Source organism: Haliaeetus leucocephalus, unplaced genomic scaffold (assembly GCF_000737465.1).
Source record: "Haliaeetus leucocephalus isolate CR32 unplaced genomic scaffold, Haliaeetus_leucocephalus-4.0 Scaffold184, whole genome shotgun sequence".
Lineage (NCBI taxonomy): Eukaryota > Metazoa > Chordata > Aves > Accipitriformes > Accipitridae > Haliaeetus > Haliaeetus leucocephalus.
In genome coordinates, this window is record NW_010972620.1 from 3471921 (window position 1) to 3492780 (window position 20860).

General features: G+C 37.9%; 1 protein-coding gene across 1 annotated transcript in view; it reads right to left on the reverse strand.

Annotated features, from left to right (window-relative positions):
* Nucleotides 1-20860, reverse strand: part of ATRNL1 (attractin-like 1) — a 536085-nt gene that overhangs the window by 36087 nt on the left and 479138 nt on the right. Inside the window, exon 28 of the mRNA XM_010564713.1 lies at nt 19408-19522. Coding sequence (XP_010563015.1) covers nt 19408-19522 — 115 coding nt within the window. The remainder of the gene's footprint in view (nt 1-19407; nt 19523-20860) is intronic.

Consider the following 20860-nt stretch of genomic DNA (forward strand, 5'->3'; position numbering starts at 1 on the left):
CCTGGACTTCAGGAGAGCAGACTTTGGCCTCTTCAGGGATCTGTTTGGTAGAGTACCATGGGATAAAGCCCTGGAGGCAAGAGGGGCCCAAGAAAGCTGGGTAATGTTCAAGGATCACTTCCTCCAGGCTCAGGAGCAATGCATCTCAACAAAGAGGAAGTCAGGCAAAAACGCCAGGAGGGCTACATGGATGAACAAGGAGCTACTGGACAAACTCAAACACAAAAAACAAGCCTACAGAAGGTGAAAGCAAGGACAGGTAGCCTGGGAGGAATACAGAGAAATTGTCCGAGCAGCCAGGGATCAGGTTAGGAAAGCCAAAGCTCCAGTAGAATTAAATCTGGCCGGGGGCATCAAGGGCAACAAGAAAAGCTTGTATAGGTACATCAGTGATAAAAGGAAGACTAGGGAAAATGTGGGCCCAGGAAACGGGAGACCTGATTACCCAGGACATGGAGAAGGCTGAGGTACCCAACAACATTTTTGCGTCTGTCTTAACCTCCAAGTGCTCCAGCCACGCCGCCCATGTGGCAGAAGGCAAAGGCAGGGACTGGAAGAATGAAGAACCACCCACCATAGGAGAAGATCAGGTTTGAGACCATCTGAGGAACTTGAAGGTACACAAGTCCATGGGACCTGATGAAATGCATAGTTGGGTCCTGAGGCAACTGGTAGATGAAGTGGCTAAGCCACTATCCATCATATTTGAGAAGTTGTGGCAGTCTGGTGAAGTTCCCATTGACTGAAAAAGGGGAAACATCACCCTCATTTTTAAAAAGGGAAAAAAGGAAGACCTGGGGAACTACAGGCCAGTCAGTCTCACCTCTGTGCCCATCAAGATCATGGAGCAGACCCTCCTGGAAACTATGCTAAGGCACATGGAAAATAAGGAGGTGATTGGTGACACCTAACATGGCTTCAGTAAGGGCAAATCATGCTTGATAAATTTGGTGGCCTTCTATGACGGGGTTACAGCATTGGTGGATAAGGGAAGAGCAACTGACGTCATCTACCTGGACTTGTGCAAAGCATTTGACACTGTCCTGCACGACATGCTTGTCTTTAAATGGGAGAGACATGGATTTGATGATGGACCACTTGGTGGATAAGGAATTGGCTGGACAGTTGCACTCAGAGAGTTGTGTTCAACAGCTCGATGTCCAAGTGGAGACCAGTGACGAGTGGTGTTCCTCAGGGGTCGGTATTGGGACTGGCGCTGTTTAACATCTTTGCTGGTGACATGGACAGTAGGATTGAGTGCACCCTCAGCAAGTTTGCCAACAATACCAAACTGTGTAGTGTGGTTGACACGCTGGAGGGAAGGGATGCCATCCAGAGGGACCTTGACAGGCTTAAGAGTGGAGCCTGTGTGAACCTCATGAAGTTCAACAAGGCCAAGTGCAAGGTCCTGTACATGGGTCAGGGCAATCCCAAGCACAAATACAGGCTGGGCAATGAGTGGATTGAGAGCAGCCCTGAGGAGAAGGACTTGGGGGTATTAGTGGATAAAAAACTGAATACAAGCCAGCAATATGTGCTCGCAGCCCAGAAAGCCAATCATGTTCTGGGCTGCATCAAAAGAAGCGTGGCTAGCAGGTCGAGGGAGGTGATTCTCCCCCTCTACTCTGCTCTCATGAGACCCCCCCTGGAGTACTGGGTTCAGGTCTGGGGCCCCCAACATAAGAAGAACATGAACCTGTTGGCACAAGTCCAGGGGAGGGCCACGAAGATGATCGGGGGCTGGAGCACCTCTCCTATGAAGACAGGCTGAGAGAGTTTGGGTTGTTCAGCCTGGAGAAGAGAAGGCTCTGGGGAGACCTTATAGCAGCCTTCCAGCACCTAAAGGGGCCTACAGGAAAGATGGGGAGGGACTTTTTACAAGGGCATGTAGTGATAGGACAAGGGGTAACGGTTTTAAACTGAAAGAGGGCAGATTTAGATTAGATGTGAGGAAGAAGTTCTTCACTGTGAGGGTGGTGAGGCACTGGAACAGGTTGCCCAGAGAAGCTGTGGCTGCCCCATCCCTGGCAGTGTTCAAGGCCAGGCTGGATGGGGCTTTGAGTGACCTGGTCTAGTGGAAGGTGTCCCTGCACGTGGCAGGGGGGTTGCAGCTAGGTGATCTTTATGGTCCCTTCCAACCCAAACCATTCGATGATTCTATGATCAGATTATAAAGGTATATGCAAGTCAATATTTAGGAGACAGTATTTATCCCACAGGTAAGGATTACCTGAATAATTTACAAATTCCCTTGTGAATGAACTACACATCCTTGTAAGCAAAATGTACATTACAGCTCCTAAATTGCCGTGCACCACTTTTGCTGGGAACTAAGTCACATTTGCTTCCCAAGATAAATTCCTCTTCCTTAAATGCAATTTTCATTGCACCTTGCTACAAAGTGCCATAAACCTGCAGGAAGAAATAACTGATCCCTGCTGGCTGACTGTACCAGACATGAATCATTGACTCCACTGTGTATGGAAAGAGATGGGCATGTTTGTGGGAAGGAGGAATTAAAGCCCAGAGCCAAGATCTCTGCAGGAAATCCTAAAAATAGCCAAACTTAGGAAGAAGTGTGGAGTAAGCTTTCTGGTTTCAGTATCAAGTCACTTAGTAAAATTAAGATTTGGGAAGTAGAAAACTGAATCAACCACAGCTTTCATTTTCCTGCTACCCTATAGATCCTGCTTATTGCCCAAGTTCAGAATTACAATGTCAACATATTGACAGTTGGACTCAATGATCTTAAACGTCTTTTCCAACCTGAATGATTCTATGATTCTATATCACCTACCTCTCATTTTAGGCATGCCAGCCTTTCAGCAAATCATTTCAGCTATATCAAACATCAGTAATTAACAGCATAAGAAGGATGGAAGTTGTGCTTGTGAAAAGGGCACACTGAAGAAGAGACTGAAAGATAAGCTGGTATACTTGCAAAAATGCTATTGAATGCTTGGTATCATTTTAGGATGATTTCCTTTTAAAATACTCAATTTCCCTCTCCAGTCCTCAGTATTCTACTCCCCTGCTGTACCTGTCTTTGCATAGGCATAATATAGAGGACTAATACAAAACAATCAGGTCTAGAAAACATGACCTTGACCAGCTTGGAGGAACTGAAATTATTTTGATATAGAGAAAGGTGATAGAGGGGAAACATAAAAATATAAAAGGCTGCAGAGAAGAGGAAGGAAGGAAATAATCTTTTTTCCATGCTCATTTTGGGCATGACAAAAAGTAATGGGCTTAAACCATAGCAGAGGAAATTTAGGTTAACCGTTAGGAATAACTTTCTAACAGTTAGCACAGCAATGCATGGGAAAAAAATTTCCTAGGTAAGAAGGAGAAACTCCATTTTTGTACGCTTTTATGAACAGGTTAGACAAACATCTGCCAGGAATTGTTTACATGCAGCTGATACTGCCTTGAACAGGGGAGATGGGACTAAATGATCTCTAAAAGTCCTTTCCAGCCTTATTTTTTTATGATTCTGTAATCAACTTTGAAAGGAGCTTGGCATCACTCCTATTGAAAATAATGGCAGTTTGCAGAGTGTTCTGTAATGGCATTCCAGATTTCCTCTGGTACAAACCAAGGTGGAACTGTGTGCATTTTAGCGGAGGGAAGTGGGACCTCGAGCTCCAGTAGCTGCAAGAAGGGTGGTAATTTATACCTAGCTGCATTTGTCACACTCAGTATCTTGCATTACCAAGCTCTTTACAAAGCAGAAGAAATTTGATGCCTCTTTCAGGCCATTCTTCAGATTCTGTTCTGAATTGAAGCTGATGGGTAGCTGATAATGCTTCTTAGGTGGATGAGTAACTGATTCTAATGCATTGTTTCACATAAATTAGAGCTTTCTCTATTCTAAGTATTTTTCTGAGCAAATAGTCTTAAATCATCAGAAAACATTAAGTTAAAGGATATATTTTAATTTCAGGCTAACAGAAGATATAATTCTACATATAACTCTTCCCTATGTCAGTCTGAACAATCTGATGCAGCTCAGGATATGGCTCACTGTGCTGCCAGCTATGGTTTGCTGTTTTCTAAAAAAAAACCCCATTATTTTCATCCTCTCCATATACAAATGCAAATAGAATTTATTCAAAGGATATTTCTTCAGTAGTTGGTATTTAGAATTTAATAATTACAATCTCCAGAAATTGTAAAGACAATTCCATCTGAAGTTCACATTTATACTTAGATTATTTTGCACTTTATGGCCAACATTCCTTTGCTGCTTCTCCAGCAAAAGATACAGTCTCTTCTTGGAAGTAATGTGTTATGCTCTAATAGTTTGTAGTGTAACTTGTTATGCTTTTTGCATATTGATACATTTTCAGGTAACCAAAATATCTCTACAAAAAACTTCATAGTGTACTCTCAGCTGCAATGTGCTACCTAAGATTCTTTATCTATTTTCCCCTCATGATGACTAATCAGTATTTCTCTATTGTGGACAAAGATTCCTGCATGAGTATATTTGACAGGAATCATTTATCTACAGGAAGAATAATGGATTAATCTGCACTTCCATGGAAAAAAACAAAACAAAACAACAGAGTTTCTTATATATTGAGATACTGATCTGAAAATTCATCAACAAATACTGAAGAGGAGTTCTTAACTCTGTCCTTGACTCAAACTTTCCTGCTGAGGCAATGCGAGGATCTGGAAATTAATGAATGATGTTATGCACTAAACCATGCTATGAATGATGGTTTATATTTTTTCTATTACACTTACAACAATGAATCTGAGAACATCTCAAACATTAATTCATTTATTCCCACAACATCCTCACAAAGTAGAATTCCCATTTTAGAGAGAGTATAGAGAAACACTGTCCATCCACAAACACATGGGGATGTGGTAATAGAGCAGGGACTAAAGTCTACTTTGGATACTAGTTCCAGTAGGTACAAGTCCCAGCAAGACTTTTCTTCCTTTTTGATATGATTAACTACAATCAGCCATCTAAAACTTCCTTGCTTACCTCTAGTCAGTGAAACCGTTTCGCTACAGCGCAAGTTCTGCTGAAGCCACCGTGGTGTGAATTTGTACTAAAGAAGTGAAAGGCAGATACAGCTACAAATACGTAGGAAGGGGAAGGGTTGATGGGGAAAAGAGAGCACAAGCCTGAAGGAGTTATATACCTGGAAAAGTGCCCTCAATGATGCTACCAGGGACAAGTCTGAAGCCTTGAATTCGCAGCTGTGGGTAACATGCTGGTATATCACTGTCAGAGGACAAGGATAAGGAAGGTTACCCTTTGATCACTGAAATCCAAGTATAGTGCCTTACTGGGTTTGCCCTATGGCAAGACACTAGATATTTTAACTCCCTCTTACAGTCAGACGCGTTCAAAGCAAGCTGAGGACACAGAGCGCTTCACAGAAGATACTCAGGACTGTGTATCGTTGAATCCTGAATTATAAGTAATAAATATATATAAAAATAGTAGGAATTAAACACAGAATGGGTGAAAAGGGTAGATACGTTGTCATTCTAAACTTTACACAATTGTGTCACATTGAGTCACTCTCAACCCTAAATATAGTTTGCCATTGTAATTTTCTTTGTAATCTTTCCTTTACACCCTAGCATGTTTTGAGCACTTAAGACAACTTTATTGAAATGAAAGACTTAAAGTGACAAGAGGGGTCTTTTTTCTGCTACCAGTCAGTTCATGCTTAATGCTTAGCAATTTGGAAAATTCACTTAATATTAACATTTTTCAGATCTAAGAATTTTAGGAAGATTAGGTTTATAAAAAGGCATTCTTTTAAAAGTGATTCATATACAAGTACTAGTTTAAAATGTCCCTTTTATGGATGGATTATTTTGTCTACCATTTTTCCATATTAACTAGCTCTCAGTCATTTCCAAGCTCATCTTCTCCAGTATGAAAAATATATACATTTTGGTGTGTGACTTACTTGCCAGGTCCAATAATATTTACAGAAACCTGAATAACCTCATTTAATATTTTCCTTATCTTCATTTTTTATGGATTTAACTGATCCTTGGATTTTTGTTTGGATTTTTTTCAAAAACAATATTTTAAACAGCCTGTTTTCATTTTATGGACCTGCTAATTCTGTATGCCTAAACTTATCCCTTCTTGTTGTTTCTGCAGACCTTTACTTTTGCTATATTTTGTAAGAAAGAGCAGAAAAAATCACCTTCTAACTTTTTTTTCCCCACCTGGGTAATTGCAGGCAGGAATAGCCCTGATATCAGAGAAGCCCACCCATCTAGCGTATGTACTACAGATAGTGGTGCATCCTGCAGAAATTCTTGAGCAGCTCTGCAGTGAAGTATGATTCACCAGGGTGTATGAATTCTGACAGCCCTGCTAGGCTCAAACTCATTCCAAAAAGCAGCATTTGGTGGTTTCTACACTGTTCCCCATTTCATGTTCCACAAAGACTTAGTCATTTGGATGCACCGTTCAGCTGGTTGTATGTGTAGGCACAGTGCCATACCGAGATGCTAAAAGGGTAGTGCAGGGAGATGCAGAACTCAGCCCTGGTCTTGTACAGACAGTACTGACCTGGATCTACTATATTCCTACAGGACATGAGCTGACAAGTAGATGCCTCTGAACTATATTCCCTACACCTCTCAGTTCCAGAATTATGAAGCAGAACTATCCAAGGCACACGAATAAGAGAAGTTGAGAAGCTGCCACAGCAAAGGAAGATGTCATAACAAGCAACATCTCTTCTCTAACAACCGTGAGCTAATTAACACCAAGCCTGAGGTCTCAGCTATCTGTGGGTGGTTTGAGTTAATATCTTTGCTGGATCCAGACTAGTTCCTTCAGAAGGACATTTCTAGTGATTTCATAGTTAAGGGACAGTTAATCCACAACCACAAAGGATGCGGGCAATAACTGAGTTCACTGTTACGAACTCACTCATTACAAGAATGAAAGTATCCCATTAAGATGAATTTCCTCAGTCTACTATTCAATTTTATTAAAAGAAAGTTTTGAACTTCAAACCTTGTGTCTTTTCCTTTGTACTTACAATAGTAATTGAATATATCAAGCACAGAGAGTAGTTCATCTCCCATCCTTCATCTTAAAAGTGTTTTGTACTTAATAATAATGATAGTGATATTAATTTATTTGTGTCCATAAGCTTTAAACCTAGCCTTCTACTATAGTTACACAATATTGATTGGAAGGGGTTAGATCAAACAATTCTAGAAATTGAGCTGCTCCAAACTTTTAAGAGCTACTTTTAAGCAAGAACTGTCCCTATCAGGCTTTCAAACTGTTAACAACAGAAAGCCCTGACATCCTTCTGTCAACATTTTCCTGAACCACAAATTGCTCATGCATTAGAAATTCACTTGAAATGGCATAAAAAGGCTGTGAAGTAAATGTATTCCTGAAGCCTGGGTCTGCAAGCCAGCGTAATTTCAGAAAACACCATACAGGCTGAAAAGGCAGCAGTTGCAAGGACTGAATTTAACTATACATGATAACTCAATTTATTTTCTCTGTAGTCTCATAACTCAGTAAGTCTTTAATGGTTTCATAAATAAACAGATGGATGCCATCAAATGCCACAGAATGATAAATCTGATTGGCCTCTCTATAATTTTGGATAGCTTTATCCCAAAAATAGACAGTGGAAGCATCTTACTCCAAGAGTGTGATAAAATAAATGTGAGAAGGTAGATTATGGGCAATTGCATTGTCCTAGTGATGAATGAAACTTTCCATGATGGTGTGACTAAGAATGAGGGCAGGTCTCAATGTAACTCATTCTAGTGGTAGATTTGAACAGATTTGACTTCTGTTGATAAAAAAAGGTGCTTCTCTTCAAGGAATTCAAAGTTAGAGGAAGGAGAAATAGGTGACGGGACCCCCTGCTGAAAGATTTAAATCATCTATAACTTTAGCTTTGAAAGGTTTATGGTTCTAATTTAACTGTAAGCCATCTGCTCCACCTAGTATGTGTTGACTGAATATAAAACCAGACCACCAATTTCAAATAGGAAGGACACTTATCATCCAGTCTGTCACTTGCACAGGGGTTTGTTCGCTTTACCTAATTTTGCAACTCAAACTAGACAGCTATTGAATCCTCAAAGTTTAAGAACACAAAATTAAAATAACCTGCTTGGTTTTCAGGAGGAACATGTCCAAATAAGATGCTCCATTAGGTAAAGCTGTACGTTCATGTGGGCTGAATGCAGACAAGACAGGCCCCACTGCTGCCTATTTTCTATGTTAGGAACACTGGGTCTTTGTGTCAATATCAAGAGAGTAGAACAAAACACTGCTTAATAGCATTATCCAATCACCAATGTTTCCATTTGTGTAAAATAAATCATAGAAGTGATTTTTTCTTTCATGAGATTTCTATTAAAAATAACATAAGTATCATATAACCTGTCTTAGCATAATTCTCAAGTGAGAACTTCACATGTTTGTTAGTTGCCTTTATCGCTTTTGGGGTTTTTTTGTTGGTTTTTTTTTTTTCCTTTTTCTTTCCTTTGTCGACATCTGTATAGTTTGTGTTAAAAGAAGAAAAGCAGACTACAATTTCTTTCAACTATGGAAAGCTTAGCCCTGCAGAGTGCCTAAGGGTCTGCCTGCGAGAAAATCAAATTTGAAGACCTAACTTTACAGAACATTTTCTTCTTCCTATTCACGAATTACTTTTCTTTGTACGACCTATCAATTTTACTCTGACTTTCCAAACCCTACTAATCCTGTGCCTTCCTCGTCACAGAATAGGCAAAAAGGAAAAAAACCCAACACATCCAGTAATACAAGTATAGGATTTCACAGCCTAAAAAAGAAAATAAGACCAAGGTCTGTAAACTACCATTTTGTTTAGAGGAATTGGTCATGGTGAGGAAATTAGAGCTGCGAGTAGAAAGAAGCCAAAATCAAAGGGACAGCAATTCCCCACTCCTCCACATGGAGCCCATCGTGGGATCCTAAGGCTGTCCCTGCCATTTGACAAGGTAGGGAGCACAAGGTCCTGGCTACCATAAATCTTGCCCAGAGCCTCCAAGGGACAAATCAGTGCTAGAAATCAGTCCTTTTCTACATCAACAGAAAAGCACATTGTACAAGGTTACTGCTGACCTGCAATACATTCATCAAGAAAAATTCTTGACTCTTCCCTGACTTCCAACAAATACATTCTAACTAGGCTATATGGGAGCCAATGAACTTCTAAAGGAAGGAGGCTATGCACATATTTTAAATTCAGAAAGCCTATGAAAATGGATAAAAAATGTCAAGCAACTAAGGAGGTTGTGTTTTAGAGGTAAAGAAATGTAAGAGTGAAATAAGAATTGCCAAAAGTCAAGCTGAGTTAGCCTTGCAAAAGTTTATTAAAACAAGCATCCGAAGATTTTCACTGTATAAATAAATAAGAGACCAAAAAAAAAAAAAAAAGAGTCATTTTTGAGAAAGAATGAGGTGGAGATCAAGTATTTTCTAGGTATTGTCCCAGGAGTGAATTATTTGATGGTTTTCAAGGAGGAGATAATGTTTATCAAAGAAGGCACCATCAACATGGATAACGGAACAAGGATATGGAGATAAAAACAACAAAAGTTTTATGCATTGACATTGGGGTAATCAGAACACTAGTTCTGTAAGAATATAAGAAAACAAAGGCTGGTAACAGGGAAATTTAATAATCTGTCATGTCAAATGCAGTGGCATACAAATTGAGAACAGTAAGTGCTGTTTATTTCATACTAAAAATTGTCTAGATTCAAGAAAAAATATTTAGTTCTTTACTGATCTATTAATCAGACTCAGCTATATGATACTTGGCAAGAAAGAATAATTAAAGGCAGGTAAATGGAAAATTGGTCAAAATGCATCAACATTTCATCAAAGATTGTGCCAGAGCAACCTGATAGTTTTCTACAATACTAACTGATTTTCTGGGTAAGAACATGCAGAAGATTTTCTAGATTTCTGAAATCTTATACTGTGGGAAATTATCAACAGACAAAAAAGATGAGAGTTATGGAGAGTGGACAATTGCACGAAGGAGAGAAAACAGAGTAGTTCTGAGGAGGAAGAAGTCTGCTGAAGGTATAGCATGGCAACAAGAATCAATCTTTTGACCAGTCTTTTTTAATATTTTCATTAAAGAGCTTGGCATAAAAGTAGGAGTATGCTGTTGAAATTCAATCGAGACAAACATTGGTATGTATCATCAATACAGAAAGGAGTAGAATATAATCCAGAAAGAGATGCATGACCTCAAGAAATCGAGGAATATAAATATACTCAGATTCAACAGTGCAAATTTCAAAGCCATGTATTTTGGGAACAAGCAGAAACTTATACACTGTAAGTTCACTGTTTGAGGAAGAGAAGAAGGGCAGGGATGTAAGAAGTTGGCCACAGAAAGACTGAGTTGGAAGGGGGGAAAATTGTTTAAAGTAAAGTAAAAGTTAATTGGGATACAGCGAGGAAATGTTAGTGCCATTGGGCAACACCAGATGGGACTTCACATGGCGCTCTGAGTACAACCTGGCCATGCAAGGTAAAAAAAGCTGAACTGAAGCTGAAACTGGGACAGTGTTACAAAGGTGTTCAGAAGACTGAAGAACATGTTTAAAGCAGACCTCATTTGCCTTAGCCTGGCAAAATGAAGGTGAAAAAGAGATACGACTGCTGTGTTAAAACCTTGTGTGTGATAGATGCCATGTTGAAAATAGGGTAACCCCTGAATACTTCAGCTGATGGTCAGCAGGCAGGTATGGTTGAAGGATGCTGTTTCTTTCCAGGTTAGAGCCTTTGATTTGAAAGTTTGGGTTCTCGTGCGTCTGTTCACAGCCAGAAGCTTAGGATCATGAGCATCCATCACTGCATCTCTATTCCCCATGATGACTGGGGCGAAGAAATCATCAAATTACCATCTGGATGCAACCTGAAAATGGCTCAGCCAACCTCCATGAACAGCGCAGGGGATGTACCTGACTGTACTTACATTTCACAGTGTTCAGAACTTTTACAGCCTTGTCAGATATTCTTTCAGTTCCCTTTATGTAATTAAAGCTGCAAAAGCCCCCAAAAGAAAAAAAAAAGAAAAAAAAAGCCTATTTCTAATACTCTGGAGGAACAGTGACAGTTTTGGTTTGAACAATGAATAACTAGTTGTCAAAGAAATGTTCATGGTATTTAACAGTTTTTATTAATATTGAATCCCTCTAGGGCAGGAATTCCAGCAATAAAGTTGTAAAACAACCATATCTACATCCTCTGTTCTCCTCTTTTTTTTTCCTTTTTTTTTTTTTTTCCAGCTGATAGCTCTGCAGTATGCAGGTTTTACTGTCCAATCAATAAGTTACTTTTGCCAAGATTTGTGGAAGACACATTGCTAACATTATACTGCATGTTCTTCATATTAAAGCGTTTATGTCCTCTTCAAATAAATTCTTCAGAATATAAAGGAATCAAGGTTCCATGGCGAGAATGATGTAAAAACTAATTCATAACAGAACCACCTAAAATTCTTTAAAACTCCAGACAAAATCAATACCCACCTCATTCTTCATCACTTACAAAGCTTACTACGCTAAGAACCTCACTGCTTTTCAGGTAGACTTTACCTGCAGGTTGCAAAAATAATTGCTTTGGGTTTGGGCTGGAGGAGGGGTGGTGGCAGCTACTGGGTCTTATTATCTACTTTGTTTTTGCTATTGCCATAAATATTTTTTAAGTAATCATCAGCACCATCTGCCACTTAGCACTGTGTTCTTTTCACAGTGTCAATACTATAAACACAGTCTGCTCCCTCATTTGATGCAGCGCAGAAGAATGGAATTAAGCAGAAAATAGCCACTCCAAAAATAGGCCTTACTATTTAAAAGCAAGCAACTCTTTCTGCAAAATGATCTTCAGAATCAGTTTCCACCAAGTCTTAAAGAGCTGTTTTGCTAAGCATCTCCAGTTAACTAAAAACAACTCCAGATTTTACTTCTTTTGTGACCACGGCACTTGACAAACCAGTCTCTCAGTGTCAATAAGTTGAAGCTACAGCTTAATATATTAATTAGGAGTTTAGTTTTATTTATAGTCATTAAACTCTTACAAAGACCATTTTGATTTTCTTACACAATTTTAACTTTTTCTATTTTTTTTGAGCATTTAAATGGCAGCATATTGGTAACTAATATGGAGTATCCCTCAATGCAATTACTAAAATTGCATTTCTATACAAAATGGTCTATTCACGCCTTAGGTTAGAGAGACAGATTAAACTCAGTCTTCATACAGTCTAAACACTACAGGCAAACTTCCAAAAAATTCTGTTCCTTACTGAGTCTTTTAAAATAATCCACCTTATCTGCAGAGCTTCTGGTCAAATGAATACAGCCATGCACCTTTGCAAGCTGAGCTATGAGAATTGTCCCTGTCATTTCCATCATAGAAGCATCATTTGTGTAATCCAGATATATAATATTTTCTGGAAACAGGGTTTTTTTTCTAGGCATGGTGAATTATATGGTGCTGTAAACCGTACTTTAGTTTTGGCCCAGATAAAATGCCTGACTCACCCCTGTACTTTAACACAAGTTCTAGACATCAACACTGTTTTGTTGTAATGCATAGTTTGGCTTATTTCCAGTTGCATGTTGGCACTTCAGAGAAGATGAATAGAATTGAGATTTTTTTCAGTATTTCATAGGAGAAATCTTGTTATTTATGGGGGGGTTGGGGGGTGGGGAATGTCCCTTCTAGGGGTATTGTGAAGTTGGTTTTGCTCAGTGTTTTTATAAGGCTTTCCATGCTTACATGTCATTTTAGTCTACCTAAATAGTATTGTTAGATTATAAATATAAAATCTACTTCTTTGGTGCATCAATAAAAACTTATGTCAATAAAACAGCAAATAATGAAAATAAGCCAATAGTCTGCCTCCAAAATTACAAAGGAGGAGAAATGACACTCAGTCTAGAGAGGCAGATGGGTACAGAACAAAGAACGGGATGATGCAGAGAAATATGTTTACTTAAATACACATGTAGGATGCCCAGATACTACTTTGATGGGAGTAATAAACCAGCTGAGAAAAAACAGAATGCAGAACTACATTCTGTTTTATTTAGACTTACACCCTTTCACAGATTTCTTTTTTTCTTTTGCAATATCAATTTTAGATTTCTTGTTTATGTGTTTAGGAATCTAAATAGCCTACCAGTTATGAATATCTTCCCATTTTTACCTTTAACTCCCTCTTCTTCTCCCATTGTTCAGTACTCATGGTCTTTCTTCACTAAAGCCTGCTATATATATGAATGATTAAAAGTCCCACTTTTAAATGAAGGAATACGAGAAATAAAGCCTTTTTATATAACTTCAGTACCTCTTCTCTAGGTTAAGCTCTTTTCTTTCCCTGGTTCTCTTTCGCTCAGTTGAAGGCACTTTTTTTGTTAGCAGGTATTAGTCCATATATGCCTTCAAAATGCTGCATATGCAAGACTCTATAGTTAATGCCACATTTTATATAGCAGGAAACGTATACTTAGTGTAAGCATTATTCCAAAACAGATACCTTGCCAGCACTCCTCTGTACTAGCTACCTGACATGATACCATACCTGCAGCTCTTGAACTCGTAAGTCATTGTTTTCCCGTTTGAACAGAGACCACACAAAGGACAAACAAGATTAATGATCTGGGCCAGCCCTCTGCTCTAAACAGAAGCAAGCCTCAAGCCCTCCCCCCTCCCCGCCTCCTTTCTGAGTATAAGAAAAGGTCTACAAAGTGGTGAAATAGTGTACCAGAATACGTATGTCTGAGAAGACAAGGGGCTGAAGTGGTCCTTAGCAAATGAGCCTCTGAAGTTCACCCTTGACTCTTCAGCCTCACTGTTACTGGGAGGCAGGAGCTTTTCAGTAGGCACACAGATTTACTTGCTAATGCAGAATCAGATTTGGGTGTTTCCCTCTACTACCCTCATCTTTTCCCTTTGAGTACATGAAAAATGCTAGAACCCTCAAAATGCACCCACAGGCCCTTAATAATATGTACTCCACACATCACACTGTACAATTCAATTTACATTCTGTTATTAACTTTTTCATTAATTTGTCCTGTATTTTCACTCCTTTAGTACTCTGTAAATACCCTCCAACATGAAAAAAGGCAATAAGAGATTCAACCATCTTCTGTATATCTTAATTACAGTATATTTTCATCAACAACTTTAACATTTTTCTACCAAAAAAATCTTTGCTTATCCTTGTAGTCCTACTGACTTTATATTGGGTTATTTTGCAAGCGTGAAGGGACTGAGCAAGGAATGTGTTTGTAGCCGGTAGAAATTCATGGGACTTACTTGCCCCTGGACTATGTCTGCAGCTGTTTCACTACATACTGAGATAGGTACACATATGAACCTAATCTACATATGAAAACGCCTAACCTATGGTTTTACTTCCAAGGGTCAGAACAATTGACCAATATCATTAAATATAACACTTTATAAAAACTATTTGTTATTTCATATTTATATTCATGTGCCTCTTATGATATGTATTGCCTTTTCTTGTATTTTAATCAGAGAAAATTAGAAATAGAACCAAGAAAACCTTGTTACTGAAAACCCCCCATCCAGAGCTAATTGTCTTGTAGAACACTTAATGAGTCGTTATTCATTATGATGGTGAGTACAGGGAAGGCAGATGGCATGGTAATTTTATTGATTCTGTGATCCTACTGTAGTTCGCTGATTAAGTAGGATTGAACACCACAGTTAGTGTGCCCAAAATGACATGAAATTCTGTTTTGATTCAAGGATATTGGAGAGTAACTTTCAGATAGCACTGTTGGAGAGGCCTGCTGAACATGAAATTTTGTTATCTTCATTTATATTTATAACAACAGAATATTGCACGCAGTCTTCCAGGATGTATGTTCCACAACTTCCACTGCAAAATTATTTCCGCTGAAGTCGCTCTATTAATTACTATATTTTATTTAGTTCTTGGTTTTAATTTCCAATTGTTACTTTTAACTATTAAGTTAGATTCACCTCACATAGGTCATAGCCATCTAGATGTTAGAGTTCCTCTGTGGTTTAATAGAGAGACACATATACATACACCTTCAGAGACCATTCAGCTCACTGTCTTAATAGGAAAGCACCGCTACTGGGTGCTCTACCACTTTTACCTGCTTGGTAGGAAATTTTGCTGTGTGAAAGCCACAAACCTGTAAATAATTCAGAAATTACATTGTGCTTTAAAGCATTTACTGGCCTTATCCAAGAACAATGCAAATGTCAGAGTTTTATAAACTTATTGTGCAATACCTTGATACCTCAACGTGTGGGATTTAGTTGGCTTTAATAATAAGGATGATATGGTCACAGAATTTATCACACTACCAAGCTATTCTTTCTGTATTGCCCAATATATCACCAGAGCTGTATGAAGCCCTTGAAGGAGTTATTCTTGGTCTTTCCACTGCTGGTAATTCATTGACACCTTTTCTGCATTAAGTAATTTATATATTATTACTCTCCCCCCCCCCCTCTGCTTTTTTTTCTTTTTTTCTTTTTTTTTTTGTTCAATACCATTTGAGATGTATAATTTAGTTCTTTCTAGAGATCTGGTTGCAGCTGCTCTCATTATTAGATTTCCTTTGATATTAAGAAGAGTTTAAGCTATTTAAAGCATTGGGTCACACACTACAGCAATAATAGATGATCTCTAGCTTCCAAAGTGTCATAAAATCTGTAAGACATGTATGTGCATTGTATACTATAATCTGCCCAAAACTGCTTGAAGGAGTGATTTTTCTGATATGCACATACACTGATGCATGCATATTGATGTACTCATTAATTGTACAGAGAATTGCTATTTTTTTTAACCTTTGAATTTTGATCTGATTACTTAGGTACAATGCAGCCAATAAGACAACTGAAGAATGAGGAAACTATGTGTTCTACCAGTCAATCCAAAATTGAGAAATTTTAGTTTTTATCACTGCTAAACTTCCTTAATGTTTTTCATTGCTCATTCAAATTTATTTACTATTTGGTTCTAATTTTTGCCTTAATCCAAGCAAAATTTCATTTAAAAACAGTTGTTACTCTAGAGAAGCATGATTGAATTGTTAGGATCCTCTTCAAAGCTTACACCTAAAAGAAAATGTAAGGTCTACTGTGCTACACCTAACCTACTACAGTGGTAAAATTAACTGACTTTCCAGATTTTCAGGACGTTTAATTCTACAAATCATTCCTTTATTGATGAAGTCCCTTTTTAAAACAATAGTCACAATGAATAGGGTTTCTTTTTTGCAATAAATCCATTTTTATTAATATTTCATCTGAACCTACATGACCAATCTGTGTTAGACCTATCTTAAACCACATATTAATTTTAAGCAGTTTAATTGTGTCAACATAGCTGTTATTTGTATACTTACAGGATTAGCACATAGAACTAAACAACACTGTCAAAAGTCTGTAAAGTTCTGAGTATTTTCTGCAGGAGGTAGAGAACACTCAGATCTCCACTGGGACATATGGTCTCTCCTGGAGAAGTTTTTGCCTTGCATAGCCTTTGGCCAAAGCCCACCATCTGTAGTTTCAACTTTTCTTCCAGCTGCTGATAAAGGTGAAGTATAGAACATTTGCTGCAGAAAGAGTAACCTTTACATTAGGGTTTGGTTTGTTTTGGTTTTTTTTTTTAATATTCAAAGTCATTTTTCAACAAAATATTTGTTAATGTAAACCTTGGAAACAAGTAAAACTCGCTTTTGATCAAATTCAGATCTTAAAAGCATAGGGATACGGTAACAACTCCAGTGGAGCATAGACTAGTTATTTGTGGAAAGAATTAGCTTTCTTGATTTTGGAGAAACAATGTAATGCAGAACAAAACAGGCATTTCCTTCTTATATTTCAGACATATGCATATAAGAAATGAAACCCACAGACTCTCGTTGTGAACTGAGAATCAGTATTATTGACATAGCATTTAAACAAATATGTTTGACACACTGTCAGTTATACCCTAGAATGATCCCAATGAGATTGAAAATGGTTATATGCAAGTAATAGAGGATTCTAAAATTACTTGGCAAGACATAATCACTGAACACACTACTTCCATCCACCTAAATATCATTGTTTTAACCTAGCTTAGGTCATAAGGGAAACCAACTGCATGGGAAACACGTCTGCCACACAAAGCTTCCACATCATTTCAAATAACTTGGCACGGTTCACAGTATCTGCTCCCAGGAAGCCCAGGAAAGAAGCAGCAGGTAGTGCTGCAGGACAGGAATGTGGTGAATTAGTAGAGCTACAGGTATGCCAACAAACTTGCATAATAGCTTCTGCCTAGACTATGCATGTTTACGTACAGTGAAAGCAGTCCATGAGTACCAAAATTCATTACACACAAGAAAAAACAATTATAGCGATATAATCTAATATAATCTAATGGTTGAATCGGCATGGTTGCACACCTCAAGCATTTCTATTTGCTTTTGACCCTGAACAAAGTGAAAGTTGTGGGACTAAAAATTTTAGATACTTTTAAATACTAAATGGCTGACAAACACTATAATAACAAACGAAGGAACAGCATTTGAAATACATGCCTGCAAAGCTGATGGAAGGCAAAGTAATAAGAGGACAGAGCAGAACAGTAGGACATAACGTGTAAAAAAGAGGTGTATTCTGTCACAGATTGAGAAACACTCAAAATGACACATCTGCTGTATTGTTGAACCCAAGTCCTGTTTCAAAAAGCCTATTCCGTCCACATTTTACACACAGCAAAGAACAGCAATTATTTTTTAAAAAATTATATATAGTAAATAGAAGCTGATTATGAAGTAACTAGATAAATACATTTTTACTGCCGAGAAGCACATCATAGGTAAATTTGAAAACAACAGAAAAAAACATTTTAAGCTCCAATTTCAACAATTACTTTTAATTTCCTTTCATAATGTTTTTCCTTTTTGTAAGACTATAAACACCTTCATTTCTTTTTCATTTTATTAAAACATGAACACGTAATATGCTAAACATCCTTCCTCCCTCATTGCTCTCTTTCAGAGCACTTACATTTATATACTTCTTCCAGGAAATGTATTTGAGAAAGCATCAGTAACACTTATTTTCATAGCACTTCCAGAAATGATATTCCAAGCCATAAACAGCATTTTAAGAACTAAGTCCTCATCTCAGGATTCAGGGGGAAAAAAAAAAATTACACACCCCACCCAACTGAAAAAAAACACCCTGAACTAAAAAACCCCAAATAAATAACAGATAGTCATCAGGCCAAAAGAAGAAGAACGAACACTCAGCTGAGCTTATTTCCAACATAAGTCAACTTAGTTTGCCCTTATCATCATTACTCAATACTTTTTAATCTCTTAAATGGATTTTTGAAGGTTAAAAGGATATCATTTTGGCTCTTAATAAGAAAAGTTAGCCTTAAAGCATATTTTCTGGTTTATAGGAGCATTTTGGGCACATACCATGCAGCTTACTATTCTTTACAAAGGTGTTCATTTTGGCAACAGCTCCAAAGAATTCTGAAACGTTAAGCTGGTCGTCTGTGCAGCGCTACATTACTGTCTCAACTTTGTTCTCATGGCCATTTTGTATCATAGCATTGTAGGCAGTTATTTAGAGGATTTTAGAAGTGTATTTAAGTACCTCCTGTTTAGGAAGTATTTTAGAAGAATGGGTGTAATGGTTTTGTACAACAATCTGGCGTAGATCAGATAAGGTAGATTACCACAAGAAGTGCTTCCAGATAACGCAAATGCTGCTTTAAAAGGAGCTGGGATCGTTTCCAAAGTGAACACCTTCCTAATGAAGCAGACACATCCGCTCACGCAATCCCAGGTTTCATCCGACAGGCATTCTGGGAAATGCTAATATTTTAATTGAATCCTGGGCTGCATAGCATTGGGATTCACGGTGCAAAGGAACTTAACTAGAAGTTAGTGGACTAAACATCAACTTGAACTGAGAATACTCACTGGTATTGCCTATATAGCCTCATTTATCACAACTTGAACTGAAACTCTAGAAGTGTCTGCATCTGAAATTTTTTTGCCTTACAAGTCAAGGTTGAAGAATATCGGTATGTACACATATTGTTTCAGGAAGTGCTAATGAGATATGGCATTGTACACCAGCCTAGTCTGACCACTGCGCTTTTTATTTGAGATACCACAACAAATTCCAAACAAAAATTCCTCATTAAACACTGGCCCTAAACTTAACATCAATTGGACTGAGTAGCCCCTTGTATTCACCTGCTGTGCTGTTATTTTGGGTCTGTGTGGGTGCCTTTGTCCAAGCAGACTGCCTTGCACGAGAAAGGACATGACGCTCAGCAACACGAGCCTTACCTGACTGACCAGGGGGTGGGACTCCTGATGATCCTCTGGGCAGACATAAAAACACCGTGAGGACTGCGGCTCTGTTTCCTGAACAGGGCTCAATGGCAATCGGTTTAGGAGCACCCTGAAAAAGGAAGATACCGATGTAATATCCGACATTTCCATTACAGTTTTACTTGTACATCTTTAACTTATTTTAAGGTTCACTGTAACAGTAGGAAGATATTTTTCCCAATTAGTTCTTTGCATTTAAAGAGACTGTCCTACCCATGTTAATTGACTTAAAAATGGGCTTTAACAGCCCACACTGCAAATCTAACCAAACAGAAAAAATGAAATGATCATAAAGACAACAAAATTATACTTAGTTTTATAGCTCACTAAATGAAGAGATATCAACTTCTTAAAGCTTAGAAAACAACAAAACCTTTTGGTATACACACTGGTATCTAAAAGTACCAGAAACTCCCCTATTCTAGTAAGAAGTACCCACGTGAAAAAACTGTGCTTCAGTGGCATCCATTACCTAGCCCTCCTAATACCAAAATCATAAAATGAGAGCAAATCTCTATAATATAGATATATATAAAGATAACCAATCTCTCTTGAGTTTCCCAGACCAGTAAGTCTGCCTTCTCTATGTCTGTCCTGGTAAGCAAATGATTTCTTTGAGACAGGAACTTCCTGATTTTTTTTGCATATGCAGAAAACAGGTGCAGTGTTACTATATTTGAATAAAGTTAGAAAAGCTCTGAAAATGTTGCCTGTGCAATTATCATCTTACTTTGTCTTATATGAAGCTATGACAATGCTGGTTTTGCTGGTGGGAGGTATGTGCTGTTACCAAGCATCTCTCTCTTATTAGCTGTAGAGATCTTTTCATTTGCAGTTAACTTGCAACAAAATGGTTGCTACCATATTGTTCTCAAGTTACCAAGACTGAGGATACTAGGAGCAGGGAAAAAAAGCAAAGCAGTCTACAAAACCATAGAATAATAAGTTTCTAATATGACAATTTGCAGTGTTTCCATATTTACATGTTTCCATGTTTTGTGCTCACTAAGATATAGGCATTTCACTTTGGAGAGCTTAAACATTTAGTCAAGCAGTAAAGATATTTCTAAAAACATTAGGTCAAAATCAGCATAAGCATTTGTTTCTTTTTTTGTTTGTAAATTTTTAGAATGTCTGTCATGTTCCAAGGCAAAATACGAGTTTGATGTTTTGATTCAAAATTCAAAGCCATAAAACTTTCCATTGACATGCAAAATGCAATGTATATATAAATGTCAACTGATTCAAGTTTACTAAGAAAAATGATAGTTTAGCCAAGTTAAATACACTGCAAAGTATTAGATATAAAGAAAACAAAGGCGCTTCCATCATGTAAAGCAATTATCATTTTCTATTTTTCTGCCTCCGAGTAACCAACATTTACATTCCTTATCAGTAAAGATAAGGA